The 21,574-nt window shown below is 50.9% G+C and overlaps 8 protein-coding genes across 8 annotated transcripts; 4 read left to right on the top strand and 4 right to left on the bottom strand.

Moving 5' to 3' along the window:
• Positions 1-9: 9 nt before the first annotated feature.
• Positions 10-2,188, bottom strand: HETIRDRAFT_38032 (uncharacterized protein). Its single transcript, XM_009553552.1, has 7 exons — positions 1,708-2,188; positions 1,599-1,652; positions 1,463-1,545; positions 1,289-1,416; positions 739-1,224; positions 616-682; positions 10-546 (listed from the first exon to the last, which is right to left on the bottom strand). The coding sequence occupies exons 1-7, from the start codon at positions 1,935-1,937 to the stop codon at positions 83-85; spliced, it is 1,512 nt and encodes a 503-aa protein (XP_009551847.1). The 5' UTR covers positions 1,938-2,188; the 3' UTR covers positions 10-82.
• A 1,003-nt stretch (positions 2,189-3,191) lies between these two features.
• HETIRDRAFT_53822 (uncharacterized protein) lies at positions 3,192-4,599 on the bottom strand (the record flags this gene model as incomplete). The annotated part of the gene is made up of 7 exons (XM_009553565.1): positions 3,192-3,246; positions 3,360-3,488; positions 3,547-3,741; positions 3,798-4,048; positions 4,102-4,262; positions 4,306-4,478; positions 4,532-4,599. Coding segments are annotated over 7 exons (1,032 nt in total), but the record flags the coding sequence as incomplete, so codon positions are not given.
• A 750-nt stretch (positions 4,600-5,349) lies between these two features.
• HETIRDRAFT_412194 (uncharacterized protein) lies at positions 5,350-5,643 on the top strand (the record flags this gene model as incomplete). The annotated part of the gene is made up of 1 exon (XM_009553789.1): positions 5,350-5,643. One exon carries the CDS (start codon positions 5,350-5,352, stop codon positions 5,641-5,643), a length of 294 nt encoding a protein of 97 aa, XP_009552084.1.
• Positions 5,644-6,487: 844 nt separating this feature from the next.
• HETIRDRAFT_330154 (uncharacterized protein) lies at positions 6,488-7,040 on the top strand (the record flags this gene model as incomplete). Its single annotated transcript, XM_009553788.1, has 3 exons — positions 6,488-6,544; positions 6,598-6,725; positions 6,785-7,040. Coding segments are annotated over 3 exons (441 nt in total), but the record flags the coding sequence as incomplete, so codon positions are not given.
• An 89-nt stretch (positions 7,041-7,129) lies between these two features.
• Positions 7,130-8,571, bottom strand: HETIRDRAFT_239418 (uncharacterized protein; the record flags this gene model as incomplete). Its single annotated transcript, XM_009553787.1, has 7 exons — positions 7,130-7,202; positions 7,258-7,503; positions 7,563-7,597; positions 7,648-8,067; positions 8,129-8,274; positions 8,330-8,375; positions 8,449-8,571. Coding segments are annotated over 7 exons (1,089 nt in total), but the record flags the coding sequence as incomplete, so codon positions are not given.
• Positions 8,572-8,852: 281 nt separating this feature from the next.
• On the bottom strand, positions 8,853-12,782 carry HETIRDRAFT_156920 (uncharacterized protein; the record flags this gene model as incomplete). The annotated part of the gene is made up of 16 exons (XM_009553786.1): positions 8,853-9,129; positions 9,206-9,450; positions 9,507-9,605; positions 9,665-9,856; positions 9,919-9,993; positions 10,047-10,101; positions 10,169-10,238; positions 10,304-10,383; positions 10,479-10,610; positions 10,703-11,235; positions 11,295-11,393; positions 11,452-11,577; positions 11,633-11,789; positions 11,845-12,048; positions 12,377-12,570; positions 12,626-12,782. The coding sequence occupies 16 exons, from the start codon at positions 12,780-12,782 to the stop codon at positions 8,932-8,934; spliced, it is 2,616 nt and encodes an 871-aa protein (XP_009552081.1). The 3' UTR covers positions 8,853-8,931.
• Positions 12,783-12,942: 160 nt separating this feature from the next.
• Positions 12,943-18,266, top strand: HETIRDRAFT_422479 (uncharacterized protein; the record flags this gene model as incomplete). Its single annotated transcript, XM_009553785.1, has 23 exons — positions 12,943-13,566; positions 13,937-14,375; positions 14,433-14,581; positions 14,647-14,711; positions 14,764-14,850; positions 14,913-15,086; positions 15,142-15,190; positions 15,249-15,318; positions 15,370-15,503; positions 15,563-15,924; positions 15,981-16,101; positions 16,171-16,338; positions 16,404-16,612; positions 16,676-16,796; positions 16,853-16,987; positions 17,043-17,085; positions 17,144-17,249; positions 17,303-17,417; positions 17,472-17,618; positions 17,675-17,746; positions 17,818-17,891; positions 17,948-18,158; positions 18,216-18,266. 23 exons carry the CDS (start codon positions 12,943-12,945, stop codon positions 18,264-18,266), a joined length of 3,726 nt encoding a protein of 1,241 aa, XP_009552080.1.
• A 409-nt stretch (positions 18,267-18,675) lies between these two features.
• HETIRDRAFT_481340 (uncharacterized protein) lies at positions 18,676-21,489 on the top strand. Its single transcript, XM_009553784.1, has 9 exons — positions 18,676-19,113; positions 19,181-19,199; positions 19,247-19,639; positions 19,694-19,803; positions 19,857-20,311; positions 20,369-20,442; positions 20,500-21,051; positions 21,116-21,224; positions 21,287-21,489. Exons 5-9 carry the CDS (start codon positions 19,985-19,987, stop codon positions 21,368-21,370), a joined length of 1,146 nt encoding a protein of 381 aa, XP_009552079.1. The 5' UTR covers positions 18,676-19,113; positions 19,181-19,199; positions 19,247-19,639; positions 19,694-19,803; positions 19,857-19,984; the 3' UTR covers positions 21,371-21,489.
• Positions 21,490-21,574: the final 85 nt, after the last annotated feature.

Here is a 21,574-nt window from a genome sequence, read left to right as displayed (position 1 = left end):
GACCTGTTTGCTGGTAGAACTACATTTCATAGCTGCCTCGATAGTACACAATGAGGATTATCGTGTACAGAGCATCCTCTTATCACTGCTCATCCGCGAAATCATAATGAAGAATTTTTGCCACCGTGTCATACCTGGCATGGAGATCCGTCCCTGCGAGTCGTTTCTGAATGCCCGCGATTCTCGTCTTCAAACGCGCTGCGATCTTTGGCCATTCTTCCGCTCCCCTGCTCGTAACCACAGGCAGCAATCTCCCGTTCTTTTTTACGATCGTTCCGTTGACCATGACCAAGTCTACATCCTGTGCCGTGGCGTGTATCACGATTCCCTTGAATGGGTCGGTGCACCCCGCGAGGTTGATCGAATCGGCGTCGTAGAGCACAATATCGGCCAGCTTGCCCGGCTCTATAGACCCGATTCGGTCTGCTGCGTGGGCGGCTTCGGCGCCTCCCAATGTGGCGAGGCGGAATACGGAGGCACAGCTGTAAGCGTTGTATTTCACCGCCTTGGGAGGGGATGTGTGTGCATGCAGGGCGTGGATGCGACCTAGTGGCGTTTGAGAGGACAACCAATTTGAAAGATTGATCTTTGGCGCGAGACTCCAGATGGGCGTACCTCGCTCCCACTGAAGGACAGAATGCATCGCAGGAAACATGTCCGCGCTGACGATTGACTTACAGTCCTGTCACCGGTGCATCAGGTACCCCAAACACAAGGCAATCACAAGAGAAATCGTACGATGCCTAATCCAACCTTGACGCCCCTTCTCACAGCTTCATAGGTGACGGGGCCCCCGTGTCCCATCCCGAGTTCGTCCTCAGGTGTAGACGCGATACTGGCACCCGAATTTTTGAGGAGCGCCCACTCGTTCTCATCACCGCCCCGATGCGTGAATCCATTTGCGTGTGAGAATATGATGTCCCCGTCTAGGAGACCAGCATTGTTCCACACATGCGCTTTGTTCCCGTACGCAGGGGCCTGTGGACCACCGACAAAGTGTGCAGTGATGGGTGTGATGTTGAGGGACCGAGCGAGTGTGACAATGCGTTTATCCTCTACAGGATTGAGCCCGAGGACGTCGTATGCAAGCCCGAGGGTCACCCTCCCATCACGCGTGAGTTTTCCTGCGTCGATCTGAGCAAGTGATTCGAGCATAGAGACCTGCATGTCCGAGATGGCTGAATCGTTGTCAAACCGAAGGGGATCGATGCTTGAGGGAACAGACTGTGCGCCATGAGACAATGAGGCTTCAAACCCCAACATCCTACAATTCAAAGACGAGGCGCACCTGACGAGCCATGCAGAGCATGCACCGAAGCCCAGATTCGGTTGCGGCTTCAATCGCCTTCTTGATATGCTCAGGGGAGTTGGCGCAATGAAAGTGATCCACAACCGTAGTTGTACCCCCATGGAGAGCTAGAGAGATGTCAATAGCATCTGACGAGCACCTGGGAACACATACCTTGCAGTGCCCCAGCAAGTTCTCCAATGTAAACGTCATCTGCGTCGACGACGCTGGCAGTAGTCCACGAGAGCTTGGCCAAACTGAAGAGCGCTGTGAACACGAGCGGTTATCCGACAGGATGTATGAAGCATACTATTCAGCCAACGTCCAATCTTCATGCCCCTCCACAACAGACATCCATAGATGCCTGTTTGTTTAAACTCAAAATAGGTTTGCATGATCTGATCGCGCGGAAGACTTACCTATGAGTATCCACAAAACCAGGAGCAATCCACTTGTTCGAACAATCGATGACTTGGGCGGCAGGTGGACTTAATGCCGCAGCATCGATACTATTTGCCGCAGCCACTTGAACTATTCGATCAGTATCGATCAATACGTCCGCCCGACGAGCGGCAGGGGTTGCCGTCGGCCCATCAGCATTCGTGAACGTCGCAAGCAAGCCGTTTTGGAGTAGTGTGATTGCACCCATGGAGTGAAGGAAGAGTGAGAGGATAAACTCAGGGATGAATGTGCTTATAACCGTCTCCCGTCATCACGGATGTCATCATGGAAGAGTACACACGAAGTGCCTTCTGAATTGTGCTGACAATTTGTTCGTGCTATGTCGGTCTAGGGTGGGTCGGCATATACTATGCATCCACTTCTCTGATCCATTGTCGGGTCAGCTGAGTTCCGAGAAACTACATTTGGGGGAAGCGAGGGAATCAAATATCATCTGTGGGCTCAACGAAAAAAACAAGCATTGTCAAACAATCCAAGTTATTGAAATCGTAGGAACCTTCACTTACAAGAGACCAGTGTTATCGTCAGGCATATGCGGATACCTATTGAGGCATTACCGTTGTGGTTCAAGACGCGAACAAGGATGAATCCATCGACCGCCAGATGGCAGATGCCGTGGAGAAGCATGTTTTACATTCAGATGAGGCACCTTCTTGCTTCACATGCCAAGATTTGAGAGCCCAAGAATTTACCTGAGGAAACCAAGACAAGCAGATATTACCCTTATAGGTACAGCAGGGCTGCGCTGCAACTGGACCATGTCGCATCGTCACCTGACCGCACACATCTATTCGATTGCACAGATGTTTTTCGAAAGCAAAATCCAGGACAGCGATGTAACAATGACGACGACAACAGCCAACAAGACGAGGGCACACATACCCCTGATTCGACCACGGCAGCGAGACTAACCATAGTATAAACCGCCGTTCGATGGCGGAGGGCCGCCTTCGTTTCGAAACGGGCCACCGCGATTTCCTTGCCGATCACGACCATTATGATACCCTCCGTCGCCTCTTCCCATAGGCGCAGGAGGACGCGGAGGCAAATGCGGAGGTCGGTTCTGCTTAGACGGGTCCCACTGCGGCTGCATATTGTTAGGATACGCATACGTTGGCTGAATGGGACCTTGGACAGATCGCATGGGGGGAGCTTCGGGAGGATATCGAGCCCACAGCGCAGGAGGAGGGGGCAAGTAGCTACCACCTGGACCGAAATTATTGGGTCCATGGAATGGGTGGTTGTAGTGAGTCGGAGGTACGGGTTTCGCGGCAAAAGGCGGTGGTGGGATAGGTGCGGGGCGAAAATTATTATTTCGAGACGGCGCCGGACCCTGGTTGAAGTATGGGCGTTGCGGTGGGTGGCCGTTGGGGTGACCCATCTGTCCATACGAATCTGGGTGAGGTCGATGAGGCATCGGCGGGGGCACTGGCTGATGATGCTGCTGACGACGGCCACGTTTGTCGAATTCATGTGATGCCTCGTAGCTAGGAAGGCTATATTACCGAGAATTTGTTTATTTGTTGTTGATGAGTCGACCAGGACGCCCGAAGAAAGAGGAACGTGAGCAACGTGTGCGAAGAGGAAGCAGACGATGAACAAGTCCCACGTTTTTGGGTCAGCAGGCAGAGGGTCTGTCCAGAAATAGTCATGCTCTAGTGCTTGAGAAGCGGTGATCCTATCTCGAGGATTGCACGTCAAAAGCTTGTCAATCAGATCGCAAGTTTCCGGTCCGAATCTGCCACAATATGAACGTGTCAGAGAGTGATGTCAAAGGAAAGCACAAATAGTCTGACTGCTCAAAAACAGTGTTCAGTCTCTTTGGGTACTGATTGTGATGTTTGACACCCTCGCAGCCTGGCAATGCATCGAAGTTCGGCCATGACAGCTGGTGCGGCGTTCCACACATCTGCCAAATTTTCTCCAGCTGATCAAGATCAGACGTTCCAGGCAAGATCGGATGTCGTAAAAACATTTCGCCCAACACACAACTAGGAAGTTAGATGTCAAAAGGATTACCAACTTGCGCATGAGAACAGAAACATACCCTACACCCCAGATATCAATTTCGCCACCATAGTGCCTTGCTCCAAGCAGGAGTTCTGGTGGGCGATACCACCGCGTCACGACACAATTCGTGTACCTACGATCTCTGCTTCTCGAATCGGTCGCAGACTCGCTGATGACTGCAGAGCTCGGGTCGAATGAACGAGCCAAGCCAAAATCAGCGATCCGCAAAGAGCCTGTATTCGATATCAACAAGTTGGCAGCTTTCATGTCGCGGTGTAGGATATGGTTCTGGCACAAAAATCAGCAACTGTATAACGGAAAAGGCGACAAGAATGTCTGACCCGATGCATGTATTCTGTTCCCTCGAGGAGTTGCTTCATGTACAGCTTGATTTGGCTGGGCTGAAGCTTGACACGCTCGTTCTCCAACAATCCTGCAAGGTCGTGGTCCATATACGGGAAGACCATGTACACCGACAGTGGTGCCTCTTTGCCTTTGCCTACTGACGTTCAGAACACAAGATGCTCATAAGTCAAACGACTTACTTCGCACGACAAACATGTCCAGTAACTGAACGATGTTCGGATGATTGAGTGCCTTTAGGATTTTGATCTCTCGAAGAGCAGTCACCGGCATACCCTCCTTCTCGTTGTGCATCAGGATGCGCTTCAAAGCAACACTTTTGCTCGTCCCTTTGTGCATGGCTTTGTGTACCTCCCTAAGCATAATGTGTTAGTATGAACTGTGTTGTCATGTAGTAGACGAACAAACCCGAAAGTCCCCTCTCCCAATTTTGTTGTCACGTCGTAGTCCTCCTGTCGTCCGCACCCCACGAACATGCGTCCGTATGCCTTTTGTTCGTCTTCGCGCGACCGATGTACGGGTTCACGCTTCTGCTTTCGCCGCGCGTCGTTTGCTTTCAGTGCATGAGGACGTTGGCTTTCCTCGCGTTTGTGGACCGCTTCGTTCTCGGCAGCAGGCAACGGCAACGGCGGTGGAGAGTGCGCGTCCTTGGGCGTAGAGGGCTTCTTTGGTAACGGTATCGACAGCATAGTGTGTGTGGGAGGAAGCACACTGCTTTTCATAGGCTGGGACGCGGGTGGCAGCGGCGGCGGTGGTGGTGAGGGAGGCAAAGGTGGGGTTTGTGGATTGGGAAAGTGTGATGGTCCCGCCGGACGCGGCGGTAAGGAAGGAGCGTCGGAAGGTCGGTAGACCTCCGCGCGCGGCCTTATATTTGAAGAGTCGCGGTACGACGGACCAGGTGAATAGTCTCCCCTTGAATACCGGTCGCCGTGATAGTCCTCTGGGGGTGACCGATGGTATTGTCCATGCGTGTCACGTCGCCAGTTATTGAATGAGTCACCGCGACGCGAATCGTAGCTACCGTCGAAACGATCCCTACCATCCCTACTATAAGCGCGGTCACTTCTGTAGTCTCGAGGCGGAGACGGCGATGCGCGTGCAGGAGGCAATCTATGCTTCACCTTGCCGGAGCCGGAAGGAGAAGCTGAAGATGTAGACCGAGACGGTGAAGCGGACGAGTGAGAAGACCATGCTCGAGGAGAACGCGCGCGACCTCTACCTCCTTCATGGTCACGTTTATGGTAGCTGTGGTCCCTCGAGTCAGTCGACGAGGTGGGGCGGTGACGAGCCCCGCGGTGGTCGTCGTATGGACGGGCATCCCGATCTCTGTCTCTCTCTCGTTCCCTGTCCCGATCACGCACCCTACGTCCATCTCTGTCCCTATCTCTGTCTCTGTCCCGACTAGATCCAACGCTAGGGTCCCAACGATCTGCCATAGACTCCCAACGGTCTCCCGGCTGCCAATGGTGGACATTCTGTCGTCGATGCTGCTCTCGCGAGGGTGGCAAAGTCGAACCTGACTGTCTGTCACCCTGCCTCATTCGCCTGTCGTCCTCCGCCAGTCGCTCGTATGACGCCGGAACCCTCTCCTTCTCTCCTCTCGGAGACAATCGACTTTCTTCTCCTGGTATTTTCTTCTTAAATGGGAACTTAACCTTCGTTTCAAACTTGGCCGCCGACTGTGGCGGTGGAGACGGTGGTCTAGTGCTTGTGCTCTGCGACACCTCATCGAGTTCTCCTTCTTCCGGCGACGATGTCGCGGCTCTCTTGTTAGGTCTTATTCTGTCTGGGGATGCGGAAGCCACGCGCTTGGTTGACCCATACCCCATGGTGACTCTCTGCACGGCTGAAGGCCTAGACGTATGTGAGCGCAAAACACGACATGAAAGAAAATAAACTAACAGCAGCAGACCGAATTATCGACAAGAGGCGAGATTTTAGGAGGAGGGTGGTGGTCGGAGGCTAACAAGTACGCACATAGGACGAAAGGCCATAGCGTTATGTAATGAACAGCCAACTTGATCGAGTCGGGCCGCGAGCAGCCTGACTCGTTGTCGCTGACTGCCATGGAACCCATCTCCCTCCCTCCAGGTTTGCAGGGTGCATTTACAGAGGCCAGCAGTGGCGGCGTGAGCGACTGGCTTCCATTTCATCAAAAAAAGCTGTACACCAATGCATTCATTGTGAAAAATGGCAAGGTGAGTTTGCTGATCACTGCCCAGGCTATCAGACCCTCATGAAGGCGTTGCATCTGCAGCTGCTTTTGGGGCTGAAGAAACGTGGCTTCGGAATACACAAGTGATTTTACTCCCAAACGAGGCCTGGAGATGTACTGAACGACGACGGCGCAGATACAATGGGTTTGGCGGCAAGGTTGAACCAGGTGAAACCGTAGCGGAAGCTGCCGCGCGTGAACTCAAAGTGAGACTTCCGTGAACTGACCAGTCATATGGACGTGACTAGAGTGCGTGCAGGAAGAGGCGGGTATCGAAGCGCCTCTCGAACATTATGGCACGTTCTTGTTCGTCACTCGCGGTGGGTCAGAATGGGCGTTCCAGATAGAAATATTCCGCGCTGAGGATTACAGCGGTACTCTTGTCGAGTAAATTCATCTATTCTTTTATCATTTTCAATATCATTTATCAAACCTGGTCAATGTAGGACGGATGAAATGCGGTTTCAGTGGTTCGCCATGCCAGAAAGTGCCAAAGCTGAACCATCGCAGTTTACCGCTATATCTTCTACGGCTGCAACCGAACCTGATCTTCTGGCCATACCGTTTGACAACATGTGGGAGTCAGACAAGTACTGGTTACCCTTGCTACTCTCGAAGCATCGCTTTATCGGGCGCACGGATTTTGACAGCGTCAGTGAATCATTCGTCCTCAAGAAATGGTGGTTTGGAGTTGCAGCATAGATCGAAATACGCAGAATGTCTCGACTATACCCTTGCATGAATGGCTCTTCGATAAATTGGAATGCTAGTCACGTTCACTCGTTTCCTGCGAGCGCCTCTCCAAGTAGCTGTAATGCTGCAGAGGCAGAACCCCAAGAGGTCTGGAACCCAAAGCCTCCATGCCTAGTTGTTTCTTTCAAGATCCCCCACGGTCAACAAAATAATGGGGATCACTAACCCATAGTTATGAATCACAGGTATCTTGCATTCCTTCGTTCTTGGCACTTCGAACCATTCAGTTTCCAGTCGAATTCCGCCTTTGCGTGCGGGACGCAGCCCACAGCCCTCCTCCAGCAAGATCGATCGTAAGTCTTCGATCGAAGGCTCGCGTTCTTCTCTCACCAAAGGTGAGGCTAACTCAGGGCACAGAGCGAGTCCGCGCCGGAGTATATCAGTAGTCGTCTCTGGTCTAGGGATCGGATACCTGTGTGATGTAGCGGGACACTTCAGCTGGGGATGCCATGGTAGCAAAGGTATGCATACCAATCATTGGCGTCTCTCGTTCCACCAACAATAACCTGAGAATTTCATCAAAACAGTTGGCTACCTGATCGCAAGATCAACGAACATCACCGTTCCTCCTCGGAATCACGTATGTCCCTGATCCTGCCGAAGATGGCACCAGAGACATCCCGGCCTTCACCCACGGCGCATGCAGCAACACTGTCTGTCCGCGTACTGGATATACACTCTGATCTTCCACGCCTCCAAGCGTCCGCGTGCCCATCCCAGCGCACACGACGAGCGCGTCTATGGAGGCCTCATTGAAACCGTCACACGTGCGTTTGCGTGTGAACGCGGATAGTCCTCCCTCGAGCACCTGGTCGACGTGCTGCACAGTACCTCGAACGACTGTACCACCTCGCGCCAGGAAACGCGAGAACAGGTATGGGAGATAGACCGGCACATTGATGTTGATAGCCGTCATGCTGACTGCCGCCTTGAGATCGGGGATATTCGGTCGATCGTCGGGCGACAAGTGGCGAAACTGGAAAGATCGAGGAAACATCATGAAGAAGTCAAAAAATATCAACCCAAAAGTCACTGACGTCTGGCATGAAGGAGAGGTCGTAGCGCGAAAAATTGGGGTCAAAGTTGTAATACTCTGTTTGAGGTGCTCGCAGAAAGCAACCCTCAGCTTCCCCGCCCGGCCGAGACAGATCCCACATGATCTCAAACGTTTCCTTCTCCAATTCTTTTTTCTTTCAAAGTTACGACGGGTTTGCACATCCCATTCAACGAACACTCACTCTGTTGCTGTGGATCGCCAGTGATTGCCATGACGTGATGCGCACCCTATATACATTCCATCAGGCGCATACTCTCTTTCAAAACTCATCGAGATGAACTCCAGAACCGAAGTGCTTACAGCCCAATGACTCGTGTACTTGATAGTCTTCTCGTCTGTGGGAAACGTTTCAGCTATGATGGAGACATCGTACTCTCCCCTTTCTTGTATCTTCAGAGCAGTTGTGATACCGATTATTCCTGCTTAGAACACTAAGATCGCAGCCCTTTTATACTGAAAGTGTCACATACCGGCACCCAGAACAACAATCTTCTTCTTATGGTGCTCCGATCGTGACATTTGTGGGGAGTTTGTCGACGATCCGCTTATGATTCTACAGCACTTGTGAATATCAATTTCAAGGTTCGCGGACTTGCAAACCCTCCGGTCAAATTCAGTCAACAATCGAGCTTGCGACACATCCTCGTTATTCTCGGACTTCTCTGCTGAAATCTCGCGGCTGGAGATGTTGGGCCGCTGAATATAGAAATCGTTTCGATGACGATACTTGGCAGCAGAGATTATTTATCTATATATGGCCTACAAGCGTAAAACGAAGATCCTTCAACTGGCTACCTCTTTCTCTGCGTCAGTGGCCACTTCGTTGTTTGCGTCAGCGCTGCACTTCTTCGCGAGAGCTTCCTGCTCGGCGGGCGATTTGAACACAGTCGACAGCTCGAATTTCGCATCACAGGCGAGCATGAACTCCTCCACTCGAGGCGAATGCAGCTCTCGAAGGAACGCCAGGATGTCGAGAGCGCTCTAATTGACGCGAGAATGCAAAAAGTTCGTGGGCGTAAGAAACCCGAATAATTGACATATATTTGAGGTAGCGTACCTTGACCTTCAGGTCGACGTCAGGATTCAGCGCACCGAAAACGGTATTCTCAACATCTTCAAGGGGGTTGTCAAGTATGCGGAGGACCTCAGCGGAAGCAAGGATCGCATGTGGGTTAGCTGGGTGTAATTGAAGGTAGTTCGAGTTGAAGGCCTCTGAGGATACTTCGGTGGGAAGGAGGGAAGACAATGCCTCGGACACTAAAGCTCCGACTGGGTCCGGCAATGGCGTCGAAAGCGAGGAATCTACTAAGGGTGTCAAAGGAGCTGTGCGGTCAGAGTAGCGAACTAAGGGAGCCTACGGGTCTTTTGGAAATGAATTAACCGGACGTGAAGCTGAGGATTCTCAGCATCGAGCGCCTTCGCCGTATTGAGTGCCCGTACAGCTTGCAGGTACTTCCCTACCAAAGCCGCAAGAAGGTCAGCAAGATGCACAAAACCAAGGTCGGAGATTACGTACCTCGACGGACAGCAACGTCGTAGACTTGGATCCAAACGTCGATATTATCCTTCGCTGCAGTGGTCAATGGGTTCAGGAGTTTCCACGCGCGTTCGAGCGGTTCCCGATCCGTCAACAATCTTATGCCATCGGGGTCATCGTCCTTCGCAGATCCGATTTCAAGACCTTTATCCTCGGTCGCAGATGTGGCAGCTACACGGGTTGAAACAATATGTCTTGGATTATGGCAGTGAAAACGTTCTGTGCAAACTAGCCTTTCTGTGTTTCCTGGATTTTTTGTGCGGCTTTTTTGGCTTTGGCTTTTGCCTTCTTTTTCGCGTTTAGGGTATCTGAAACTCGATTGAGTTGTGCCGCTTTCAACCATCAGATGAAAAGGCCATACCTGTTGCGACACAGTTCTTCGCAACGGTCGGGTCATCATATACTCTGACATAGATCTGAAGCGAAACGTTGAGGTCGCAAGTCCTTTTTATCTTAATTCAAAACCATGGAAAGCCCACTTACCCGGGAAGCTGAGATTGCAGAAGAGACATAACCAGGGTGGGCGTGGACCTTATCTTCCCATGACAACAAGCTGTAGGTAGTAACCCATTTCCTCATTAATACAGAGATGCTGGACTAGAACGATCGAAGGCGTACTTCAGATAGATGTTGAGCGTGAATTTGCGCAGAGAATATCCATGAAAATCGAATTGGTCATCCTCGATCTCGTCGAACACCTACACGATTGAACAGATAACGGAAACGGAAACGGGAAAGTGAGTGGCTGGTATCGACCGATGGCGAGTTTTACACAATGAATCCGAAGACGGACCTTTTGAACCGCGTGGTATTTCTTGAGCGCGAGATGGAGCTTTCCGCTTCGTCGATGCGCGTCTCCTTCCTCGATGAGATACAATAACGACTGCATGTCCTCCAGATCGGCACCAGGACTTGGTGCATCTTTCTGTATTCATGCACAAAGGCACAAAAGACGGTAGTGAATATCAATGACATCATGGAGTTAAGCTGACAGGCCGAGATCGCGGCGGATAATACCTTAGTGAACATCCCCAACATATTGTTCGCCTCCTCTATAAGGCCGGCTCTCAGCCGGTACTTCGCACTCTTTGTGTTCAAAAACCGGTCCTGGCCATCCAGCAGTCGCGCACTGTCGACCCACGCTGTAGCTCCATACGGGTCGCCGAGCCGCTTCAGGACGCGGCCTTTGAAGAGGTGCAATTCCGGCAGCGTCGGCGTGTGTTCAAGCGCGAGGTCGAGAAGATCGAGTGCGCGAGAGTGGCTGCCAAGGGAAGAATGATGTTGCGCGAGGAAGTAGAGCGTCCAGAGATATGTCGTGGGTTCCTCTGGGTCCGCAGGAGCTGTGGCGGAAGACGATGGGTCCGGCAACGGCTCGCCGTTTAGAGAATCGCCCTTCTCTTGCGTTTCCCGGAAACCTTCCACAAGCTCTTCGATAATGGTTTGTTTTTGTGTATCTCGGTAGAGCGATTTGATGTCGGCAAAGAGGGATGGAACACCCTTTTTGAGACCGCGGAGGATGTAAGCCCGGGCCAGTGTCCGGAACTCGTCCCCTGTGAACAATCAGAAATCATGGCATCAGCACAACGCAAAAAAGAGCAATCAAACTGACCTTCAGAAGCTGTTAGTGCTAGACGTTTAGGCGTATCCGCGAGGGGAATCAAGTCCGATATATCCTGAAGTATTTGCAGTGCCTCGGTACGGTTCGATGCTGTAATGACATCTATCTTGGATCAGTATATAATCACAAGCACCAGAGTTTAGCATACTGAGATCGACGCCCTTATTGAGCAATAGTCCTCGGTAATGGTCATAGTTGTCCGGATTGTGCTGAATAAGGTCGCGCCATGCCTGTTCTGCGGCGTCTTGGGAGCCCAACTTGGACAGCAAACGAGCTTGATCAGCCGAAACGAGTCAGACCAAATGCTGCGAAGATGATCAGGCTCAAACCTCTAGTTTCCATGATCGCCACTCGGTCTACAATCGTTCTATCTTTTGCGTTCGGGTCCAGTATTGAAAGTGCCTCCGACCACTCTCCCAGCTCCTCCAACACACGAACATGAAATAGCAGTAATTCGGAGTGCTCAAAATCGTAGTCCGGTATATTCTAAGCTCGCATAAGCATTGAAGATACATGACCTTACCTTTCACTTCGGACGCACCTTCAGAGACTGCTCGTACATTTCCAGAACCTTTTTAGCCTCAGAGAAATTACGGTTTAAGGTGTATGCAACGGCGAGCGAAATCCAATTCTGTCGCATATTAGGACGTAGTTTGAGCAGGAGGTGCCGTGTGTCTATCAAGGCGTCGAAATGGCGTAATTGGGTCTGTAGGTGCGCTGCATCGCGGAGGATGTTCATGTTTTCCTGTGCGTAGAAGTTAATGACAATGCATGAAACCCGACGCGCGTTCAATGTAATCGAGGATGTGTGCCAGAAATACCATGTGTATCGCTATATGTCCTGTGATACGTCACGGTGTCTGCCGATCAATCTTTGCCTGGTGCGCAAGCGCCATCCACTGATGGGACATATTATAGTGAAATCCAAGTAATGGAAATGCAGGCGGGCCTAATTCCAGAGTTCCTTATCTCATGATATCGACATGCTCTGATGTCGATTCGCAAGCGAGAAATGCACAGTGGGAGCGCTGGGATGGGAATTTCTGTGGTAGGTAGCAAGACGCATGCCGCACCTTGTCAAATCGGAGGGCCTGTGTATAGGACTTCAGGGCCTCCTCGTAGTTCTTCTCCCCCTTTTGTATGAGACCGAATACATGCCAGACTATATGTGAGGTCAGGTCCAGCCGAACGCCTTTCTTCACCGCTTCGAGTCCCTCGTCGCGCTTGCCCAGGTGCGTCTGAACGAGGCCCTTCATGCACAGTGTCTCTGGGATAGGTAGAATATACGAATCAGACAATACAAACAATGAGTTTCTGCCTACCGCCATGCTCAGGGTATTTCTTTAGGATTTGGTCTGCTGTTTTCAAAGCCTTCTTGAGCTGGCGAGTCTCGTAGAGCGTGAGGAGTTCGCGGAACAGTGTAGACTCTTTTGGGGGAAGAGCACGCTTCGCTGGCACTGGCAGTGTTGATGGCGGCATGTAGGCAACGAAGACGAGAGGAAAGGAGCAGAGACGTTCACTGAATGCTGAAGCAAGCAGGAGGAGTTATATTACGTAATATAAGGGACAACAAGGGTACACAACGCGTGTGGTGAGCACGCGCTTCAGCCGCCGTCTTCCAAAGCCCTCTCCTCCTTCCATGGTTGCACAAACTCGCGGCGCAGGCCACTCCTCCCCCGGAAAGCTCAAGTTTTACGACAAGCTTGTCGGGAAGGGCCTTTCGACAGATACTCTCCTCAAAAAATTGAGGGCGCTCCACACAGAACTCGCTGATTTGGATCAGGAGGTCGTCGACATCAATTCTCTCTCTAACGCACGCAAGGAACTCGTTCATACCTCTATCTTACTTCATAAAGACAGAGGCGTCAAAGCCTACGCCGCCTGTTGCCTCTCCGATCTCTTGCGCTTATACGCGCCCGACGCCCCGTACACGCATGACGAGCTGCGCGACATCTTCCAGTTCTTCTTCCGCCAGCTCTCCGCGGGCCTGAAAGGCCCAGACTCTCCATACTACAACGAGTATTTCCACCTTCTGGAGTCGCTTTCGACAGTCAAGAGCGTCGTCCTCGTCTGCGATCTTCCAAATGCAGACGAACTCATGGTCGAAATATTCCGCGCCCTATTCGGCCTTGTTCGACTAGACCTCGCCAAGAAGATCGAAATTTTCATCGCCGATATAATGGTGGCACTGATTGATGAGTGCCAGACGCTTCCGGCGGAAGTGTTGGAGACCATCATGGCGCAGTTTATGGACAAAATCACTGTGAGTTCGCCGTTCTCGTCTTGTTGCAATTGTGGCAAGTGCATAGCATGGAAGGTCCAAGATGCGATTTGACTGCAAGACCCGCAACACTGGTCAAAGCGCGTGCTTTCCTGTTGTTGCGCTCATCATTCCCATCTCCGCTGCATTGTCCATCCTGATATGAAGTATGTGTGAGGACCACTAGGCGGTAAGAACGGATCGGATGCTGCGCCCACTCGTTCCAATTCTTTACGCTGCCCTTTTCGACATATTTCTCAATGCGGAAGGGCTATACACCCCACAGTGTATATGGAGAGCTCATACTTGTACTATGAACTTCGGTATCGGAAAATGAAATAATAGGTTGACTGACAACCTTTCTCTTCCACAGGGAATGGACAATCCAGCTTACAGATTAGCTGTCCAAGTCTGTAACGCTACAGCTGACAAACTCCAGCGGCACGTTTGCCAATACTTTACCGACATAATTGTCCAACACTCGCGTGAAGAAGAGTATGACGAGATTCGAACTGCACACGATCTCATTAAGCGGCTTAACCGCACATCGCCAACGCTCCTCCACAATGTCGTTCCCCAGCTTGAAGAAGAACTCCGCGTGGAGGATGTTCAGTTGCGCACGCTCGCAACACAGGTGCTAGGGGAAATGCTCGCAGACAAGGGCGGCGCGGATCTCGTTAGGAAGTATCCGACGACGTGGCAGGTGTGGTTGCTACGACGGAATGATAAGTCCGCGGCAGTGCGATTGGCGATGGTAGAGGCTGCGAAAGGCCTCATCGTCAACCTCGCAGAGCAGAGGCAGATTGTAGAAGGTGTGTTCTACTTAGTCTGACTTGTTTCGGAACTGTGCGCTGATATGATAATTAAAGAGTCGCTGGCGACCAAGTTGCTTGATCCTGATGAGAAGGTCCGCGCGACGGTGTGCAAGCTGTATTCTCAATTAGATTATGAGACCGCTCTACACCACGTCTCGAAGACACAGTTACAATCGATCGCCGGCCGAGTCTTGGACAAGAAGGTAAACGTGATCCAGCTTTTCCTACATTGCTTGGAATAAGTTTATTGACTGTGTCGATATTCCAGCACTCTGTTCGTACCGAAGCATTGAACAGCATGGGAAAATTATATAGTTTGGCATACTCAGAGATGTGAGTGATCTTGAGCATGGAGGATATACTAACACTGATAATCCTTCCTTAGTGAGAATAGCGAGCCTGCTGCAGTTCGACAATTCTCATGGATACCTGAGCGTATCCTACATATGAGCTCAACAACGATTGAAGTGAAGTACGCTGCATCACATATTCCCTGATACCTCTACCATTCTCACATAACTTTACTCTGTCAAGAGCGGCGATAGAACAGATCTTCGCTGAATATATTCTCCCCTTCCCGTCTGTCTCCGGCCAGCGAAATGTTGAAGTTGATGAAGCGGCATGGACTGACCGAGTGTTGACGGTCATGAAATTCATGGATGAGAAAGCAATCACTACCTTACTGGGTCTCACCGGCATCAAGATTCTGTGAGTTCTTTAACCCATCCGATGATCTGATTATTCAATGATGTTTTGATTCAAGCCGTCCCTCTGTATACGAGAGATTCGTAGAACGATGCATAGAAAATAATGTTGGTATTTTCTGCCACCTCTCATTCACCAGGCTTATTGATTTTTCAACAACCTCAGGGTGGCATCATCGATGAGGATGAAGATGCGGTTGTCAAAAGACTGGGCGAGACCATTCGCAAGATCGCAGGTTTGTCTTTGCTTCGACTTGAGTCTGCAATGTCTTAATCTTGCTACTCAGGATCGTTGCCTGATCCACAGAAAGCCTCTGATGATCTGCATGCCTTCGCCAAGATGAACGAAGGCAGACTGTACAAGATGTTAAAGACGTGCATGGATACCCAAACCGACCTCAAGACGTTAGTAAAAACTACAGTGCGTGTCATTCCGGATGGAAAAAAGCTTTTGACAAATAGCGGCCATTCTGTTGTTAGAACGATTTTCTGCGTAGAATCGAACAATCGTCAGCCACGATCCTACCGACAATGAGTACCCTCCTCCGCCGATCCAGCCTTCGGTTTATCAATCAGTCCTCCTTGCCAACCCTCATCAAGCGTCTTCAAAAGGGTGACCCGGCGGGTGACGGACACGGCACCAGCCAAGCGCAGCTATCGGCCAACAATGCGGAGGTCGTGCTCGTGTACATTTCTAAGCACTGCCCCGCGTTGTACAAGCCCCACGTTCCAGAACTGACCAAAGCCATTGCCGACGAGAAGAATCCGAGACTGGTGGAAGTGTGTCTGCAGGCGTTGGCTGCTGTCGTGAAGTGGGACGAGAAGCTGGCCCCAACTGATAAGTGAGCGAATTCCCCGTTTTCGTTTTTTACAACCCTGACCAGCGTTTGCGGTGCAGGCGCACGACGGAGCGCGTGATGCGCTATGCTCTCGAGTCCAATCACCGACATGCCAAATTTTGCGCGCGGCTGCTCGCGAAGCTGAAAAATAGTGATGAGATATGTGCGGACCTCGTAAACGTAAGCCGCATATTCTAAGACCATATTCATCGCATTTGGATTCATTCTGCACCGTGCGAATCAATCCAGACGATCTCGGATAGCCTGCCAGAGGTCGATGCCGACAAGCGCGTGGCGCACCTGGCTGTCTTGAAAGAGTTTGCACTCATTGCTCCGGATGCGTTCGAGCAGAGAAGCGAGGATATCATGGTGTTCCTGGTTAGAAAAGTCCTGACGAGTCCAAGCCCTGCAGATCCGGTATGTGACTTTGCTACTCTATCCCTGACATCCGTATGGACGAATCACTTCATTCTATCTATCAGGATGATATGGACGACGAAACAGAATGGATAGATGACGATAGCATATCATCAGCTCTTCGTGCCAAGATCATGTCGCTGAAAGTTTGTCGCAATCGATGCATGGCACATGCGTCCTCAGAGACGGCGCTCGAAATCGCAACTCCCGTTCTTAAGATGTTCGTCACTTTGCTGGAGCACAATGGAGCGCTTAGCCCGGATAACAACGATGAGTGAGTAGCATTACTGTTGATTCTTCCGCGAGTACGTTTGTGCTCAGATGTGCATATACCTAGTCCCAAGGTTAAAGCACGGATGCGATTGCAGGCTGCTGAGTCGCTCCTCCATCTCTCGACTGTCGAGAAATATGCAAGGTTCTTGTCAGCCAACTTTGTGTTGTTGGCGTTGAATATGCAGGTATGTAGGGCGATCGATCAAGTTGTGGTGGCACGTTCAAGGTAGCCTTCTTTCAGGATTCCTGTTACCAAGTCCGCTTGGAGTTCTTGCAGAAACTCGTCGCTCTATTGAACCCCCGCAGGCTCCCCGCTCATTTCAACGTCATTCCGTTCATGACTGTGCATGACCCGGAAGCGGATGTCAGAAACATGGTACGTGTTGTGTACTGAATTGAGATGGAATCGTTGACAATGTTTCGTAACGCAGGCGAAGGCATATGTAGCATATGCCTTCAAGAATGCCCCGCCAGGTGGGAGTTTCTCGCATCTTCGTATAATGAACCTTCCTCATCATGACTTTGTCACTAGCCTTGAAGATAGAGAATTTCGAGATGATATTCATCCGATTCTTCCACCTCCTGGCTCATCACCCCGATTTTGCCATGACCTCTGAGGTCCTTCCTGACATGGCCAAGTAGACCCCGTTTTACACCCTCGATACATAGATCCACTAACGCTGAAATGTAGATACATTGACTTTTACTTGGAACTGATTGCCTCATCCGACAATATCTCTCTCTTATATCACCTTGCTGGGAAGACGAAAACCGTCAGGGACTCGCAATCTCACGCTTATAGCGAGGTGCGCGAAAATATGATATTTCTGAGAATCCCGCTCATGGCGTCTACCCCTCAGAATATATACGCTTTAAGTGAATTGGCGCAACACCTCATCAAAGTCCGCGCTCATCTCCACTCGTGGCCCCTGCAAAGCTATCCAGGCAAGATCAAATTGTACTCGGATATTTTACGCCCATTGCCCAGCGCAGATGCTGTGAACCAAGTAAGACCACCTACTTTTCTTGCACCATGGTTTTGACTCCGGTCCCTGGCAATCAGATATTGAAGCACGTGTATCTTCCAGAGGAGACTTTGGAATGGCTGAAGGAACAAGCGAGATCTGCTAAAGCGGTCAATGCTGATAGCAAGGCGAGTACCCGTTCCCACTCTTTCATGTGTGAGACCTCACGTGTTTAGTACAGGAGAAGGCCAAGGTCGGGCGCAAACCGACAGGTAAACGCAAGGCAACGGCACCGCGTGCCAATGGTCACGCAAAGTGAGTCGTCCGTCCGTGGTTTTTTTGGGCAACCAACTGAAAACATCTTTTCTAAGGCGACCAAGGGTCAGCAATCGAAAGCGATACGAGGAGGATGATGAGGAGGACGATGATGAAGACGAGGATGAGTCCTCCCCTCCCGAGTCAAGCGCTGATGAAGGCGAAGGGTCTGTCGGTGAAGCGAAATCCAACTCAAGCTCTGAGGAGAATAACGAAGAACAAGTCGGTGAAAAACGGCTGGGTCGAGGAGCGCGTACTAGAGCCATGGTGAGTCTGACACAGGCATCATCACCATAGGGTATCATTTATTGACGGATATCCTAGGCCAAGATCAAGCAGCAGATATCTCGAAAGACGGCTAAGAAGAAAGCGTAGCAAGAGGCAATGCCTTTGCGATGTTCTCGCACACGATTTATCCTTATTTTGGGCTGGTTGATCACTTTAGGATCTCGTCTGTCTCATTGCTAAGTATCTTTTTCTGCTCTGATGTTCTGTTTTTGATAGTTTAAGCCCTGTGTATATCTCTGTTCGAATATCATATTCCGCACGTATTCATCAAGCTTTATGGTGTCTAAGCGAATATCCACGGCAGTAGTGCCGTTCTGAAAGAAAGCCAAGTCTTTGAGAAATGTGCTGGTGATGTACCCGCATATTGACGATAGTGTTGAGGCAAATTAGCACTTCGACACGGCATCTGCCGAGCGATGGTGCCTTGGGTCCGCGGCGTCTTCACCACAACGGTCGCCGTCACTGGCGGTCTGCTACTGGTCTGCCACTGACCGCCATGGATCTCCCATCAGGTGTTCGTGCTCGGAAAGTCGGGTCACCCGCAGAGAAACCTTCCTTACAATCGAATAAGGCGATCAAGGTAGTGTCGCGGAAGCAATCCTCATCTACTAGTCAAGTTCGTGTAGATACTACGATCGCCGCTGATGAAAGAGACGACACACAGCGCGCTCGCTTCAGCGACGTGCGGCCTCGCCAGACTATGGTAGCGGGGGCAACCCGGCCCTCCCTCATCGATGGCACCCAGAGAGAAGACGGAACGCAACACGCCCGCATAATTGATCCACCTCGGCAGCGAATGCAATTCAGAAAAACCATATCTGCTCACCCAAACGCGTTCGTCCACCACCGAGACAATAGAGCTCGCACGAAGGGCACTTCTTACTTTCCGCCATCGTCTAGGCAATCCGCGTGGTCCGATGGTCCATCGTACTCGGTAGCGTGATCTCTTCCGTCTTGATTGTAGCATACTATTGACCCCAATGTCTGTTTCCACCTTTCAGAGCAGAGATCAAAGAGAAGGTCAGTCGTGTTGCTTAATATCAAAAATTGCTGAATGGATGAGGAAGAACGACGTTGGTATTCGAAGCGAGCCACGACCCTACCCCGCGCCAACCCATCGATCCTGCACATAATCCCAAACTTACGGAATTCTCGAGAAGGATAGCCAATACCGTCACAAAATCTTTACCGACAATTGATCCGGTCACTCGCAGCATCTTAGATGAGCGAAGGGAGCCTGAGCTCTCTGCTCGGAAGCGCCAGTACGACCAAGACAGGGGATGGCTTGGTCTACGAGGGACAGATTTCATCCGATCTAGAAAAGGTCATTCCCGCCCAAGATGGGATGACATCGAGGATGGCGAGGAGCCAGCACTCGCTGCAAAGAATCTGACCGCGTCACTGTACCATGGCATCCCTCTCATAGGCGGTCCAGTGATCTACTTAAACACGGATGCAAGGTCAGTAGACTTCTTACTTCTCGTTGAATTGTTCATGACAGAATTGATTATTAGCTCCGTCGTAATTCGGAATGGGAAGGTATATGGCAAGGCGGCAAGAAAACTCCACTACAAAGAACAAATTTCCAATCAGACAGCTAGAAAGAGAGCTAATTCTGTAAATGGTGCGTCTTAGGTGCATGTAAGTACTCTGGTGGCAGTCAAACCAGTCAAGCAGACCGCGAAGTCACCGATATCGAGGACTCGATCCCGCCGCCAGACCTTGTCCGCCACATCTCCAGCCGACCAGAAAGTCCCTTGGGTCAGCTCAAGGATGCCTTGAAAGCACTGACGTTGGCCACGAGCATGCACAAAGGAGCGAATCGGCTGCCCTTTCTTCGGCGGAACATGCGTCGTGGTTTCGATCAGAGTTGCGTCAGGAGAGGCGTACCTACAAATCCTCAGGCGCCTCCCCGGAAAAACGTAAGGGTCATCTACAAAAAGGCTCCTGGTAGTGAATTGGACAAAGACGACGATGAGGAAGATGATCATGATCATGAACTAGAGATAGCCGACTGGTATTGTCCAGTATGTGAGGTCTACGGGCGTTTTCCTACACGAGAGATGCTGCAGAGGCACATGGAATGGGACCATGACGAAGTAGAGACGGAATGGGAGCTTAGCGGTGATCAAGTGAATATGAATTTCGTCATTCAATGATTGAATCTGACTGCCGATCATCATCCACAGTCATGGTCGATATCTCTGGTTATACATCGCGCCAACTCTGATGATGATACCTCTTCACAGACAGTATTACCCAGGTACGGCATGTTTAATTTTGTGCTATATGTGGTACACTCACTGATTTTGCATATTAGTCGATCGCCTTCGCCTGTTGGACTCTTACAGACAAATTTGGACACTACTGGAACCCAAGGCCTCCCGGTATCAGAATCGATTCACCGCCCGGATTCACCAGAGACGTCAGCTTCTGTTTCGACCACTCAACAAACCCCTGCCCCGCAATTCAAGTTCAAATTCCAACCGCCCACGACGTTCTCGGCCGCCGACTCCATGCGGGCGTCGAGCATGACCTCCCAATCCTCATCACATCTGCTTCCAATCCAGCGGCAGAGGTCCTCATCGCCGCCCGCAGCGCTCGTTTTTGGTTCCGACACGGATCCGCTCGGACCGGTTATGCGGGCGCCTTTGTTCCCAACCAAACTGGATAACGGGAGCGTGCTATATTATTCATGTCGTCCTGGCGGCGGCAAGCTGTACGACCTTGTTGGATCGTTGCCAATGGATCCATACGGTGTGCTGTCGTGGTCGGTGATTCACAAGGAGGAAGAGCTGTTCGAAGCCGATGATGTGAGGGACGAGGATAAGGTGATGCAAGCGTTATGGGGTAGATGGGTTCTGTTAAATCGGTGAGTCGTCCCTCGATGGGTGTGCCGCTCCATATGGATGTTCCCGCCCATCGTTCCTTTCTAGAAACACATTCGTTGAAGATTCTTGTAAATGGGTAAAAACCTTCGTGGATGAGTACTGGGTGACAATCCGGCTAGCTGCTGGATGGCGCGCGCTGCGGAGCCACTTGTTGGTATGTTCGAACACGCTGTTGAACATGCAACTTGATACGATTACTCGAGTTCATTGATACAGGTGCTTGCACAATCGAAATTTCTGACGGGTAAAGAAACTACTGTAGTGTTGCAGCATTATGAGGGTTTGGCCGGTGTGAAATGACACCATGTCCATTTCATATCTTGGTCCCCGCAAAATCTTTATTCTAGAGTAATCCTGTATCCTAACTGCACTTTTGTGTGCTGAAGAATCAAATTGCAATGTCTGCACCTTTACACAACAGGGCGTATTCGATACTTCACGAACATCTTGGATTTGGTATCGAAGCTGATCAAACAGATTCCGCGGACAAGCAATTTTCAGTTG

This window comes from Heterobasidion irregulare (genome assembly GCF_000320585.1).
Source record: "Heterobasidion irregulare TC 32-1 unplaced genomic scaffold scaffold_12, whole genome shotgun sequence".
Lineage (NCBI taxonomy): Eukaryota > Fungi > Basidiomycota > Agaricomycetes > Russulales > Bondarzewiaceae > Heterobasidion > Heterobasidion irregulare.
The sequence above is the reverse complement of the archived record's forward strand: the minus strand, read 5'-3'. Positions and strand labels throughout refer to the sequence as shown.

Bases quoted from the DNA above. Each gene is read 5' to 3' on its own strand.
- HETIRDRAFT_481340 (XM_009553784.1), top strand. From the start codon at position 19,985: ATGCACAAAGGAGCGAATCGGCTGCCCTTTCTTCGGCGGAACATGCGT. The intron at 20,443-20,499 runs GTACGGCATGTT...TTTGCATATTAG, and splicing joins TCACAGACAGTATTACCCAG to TCGATCGCCTTCGCCTGTTG. The intron at 21,052-21,115 runs GTGAGTCGTCCC...GTTCCTTTCTAG, and splicing joins AGATGGGTTCTGTTAAATCG to AAACACATTCGTTGAAGATT.
- HETIRDRAFT_38032 (XM_009553552.1), bottom strand. From the start codon at position 1,937: ATGGGTGCAATCACACTACTCCAAAACGGCTTGCTTGCGACGTTCACG. The intron at 1,417-1,462 runs GTATGTGTTCCC...ACATCTCTCTAG, and splicing joins ACTTGCTGGGGCACTGCAAG to CTCTCCATGGGGGTACAACT. The intron at 683-738 runs GTACGATTTCTC...CACCGGTGACAG, and splicing joins TCAAGGTTGGATTAGGCATC to GACTGTAAGTCAATCGTCAG.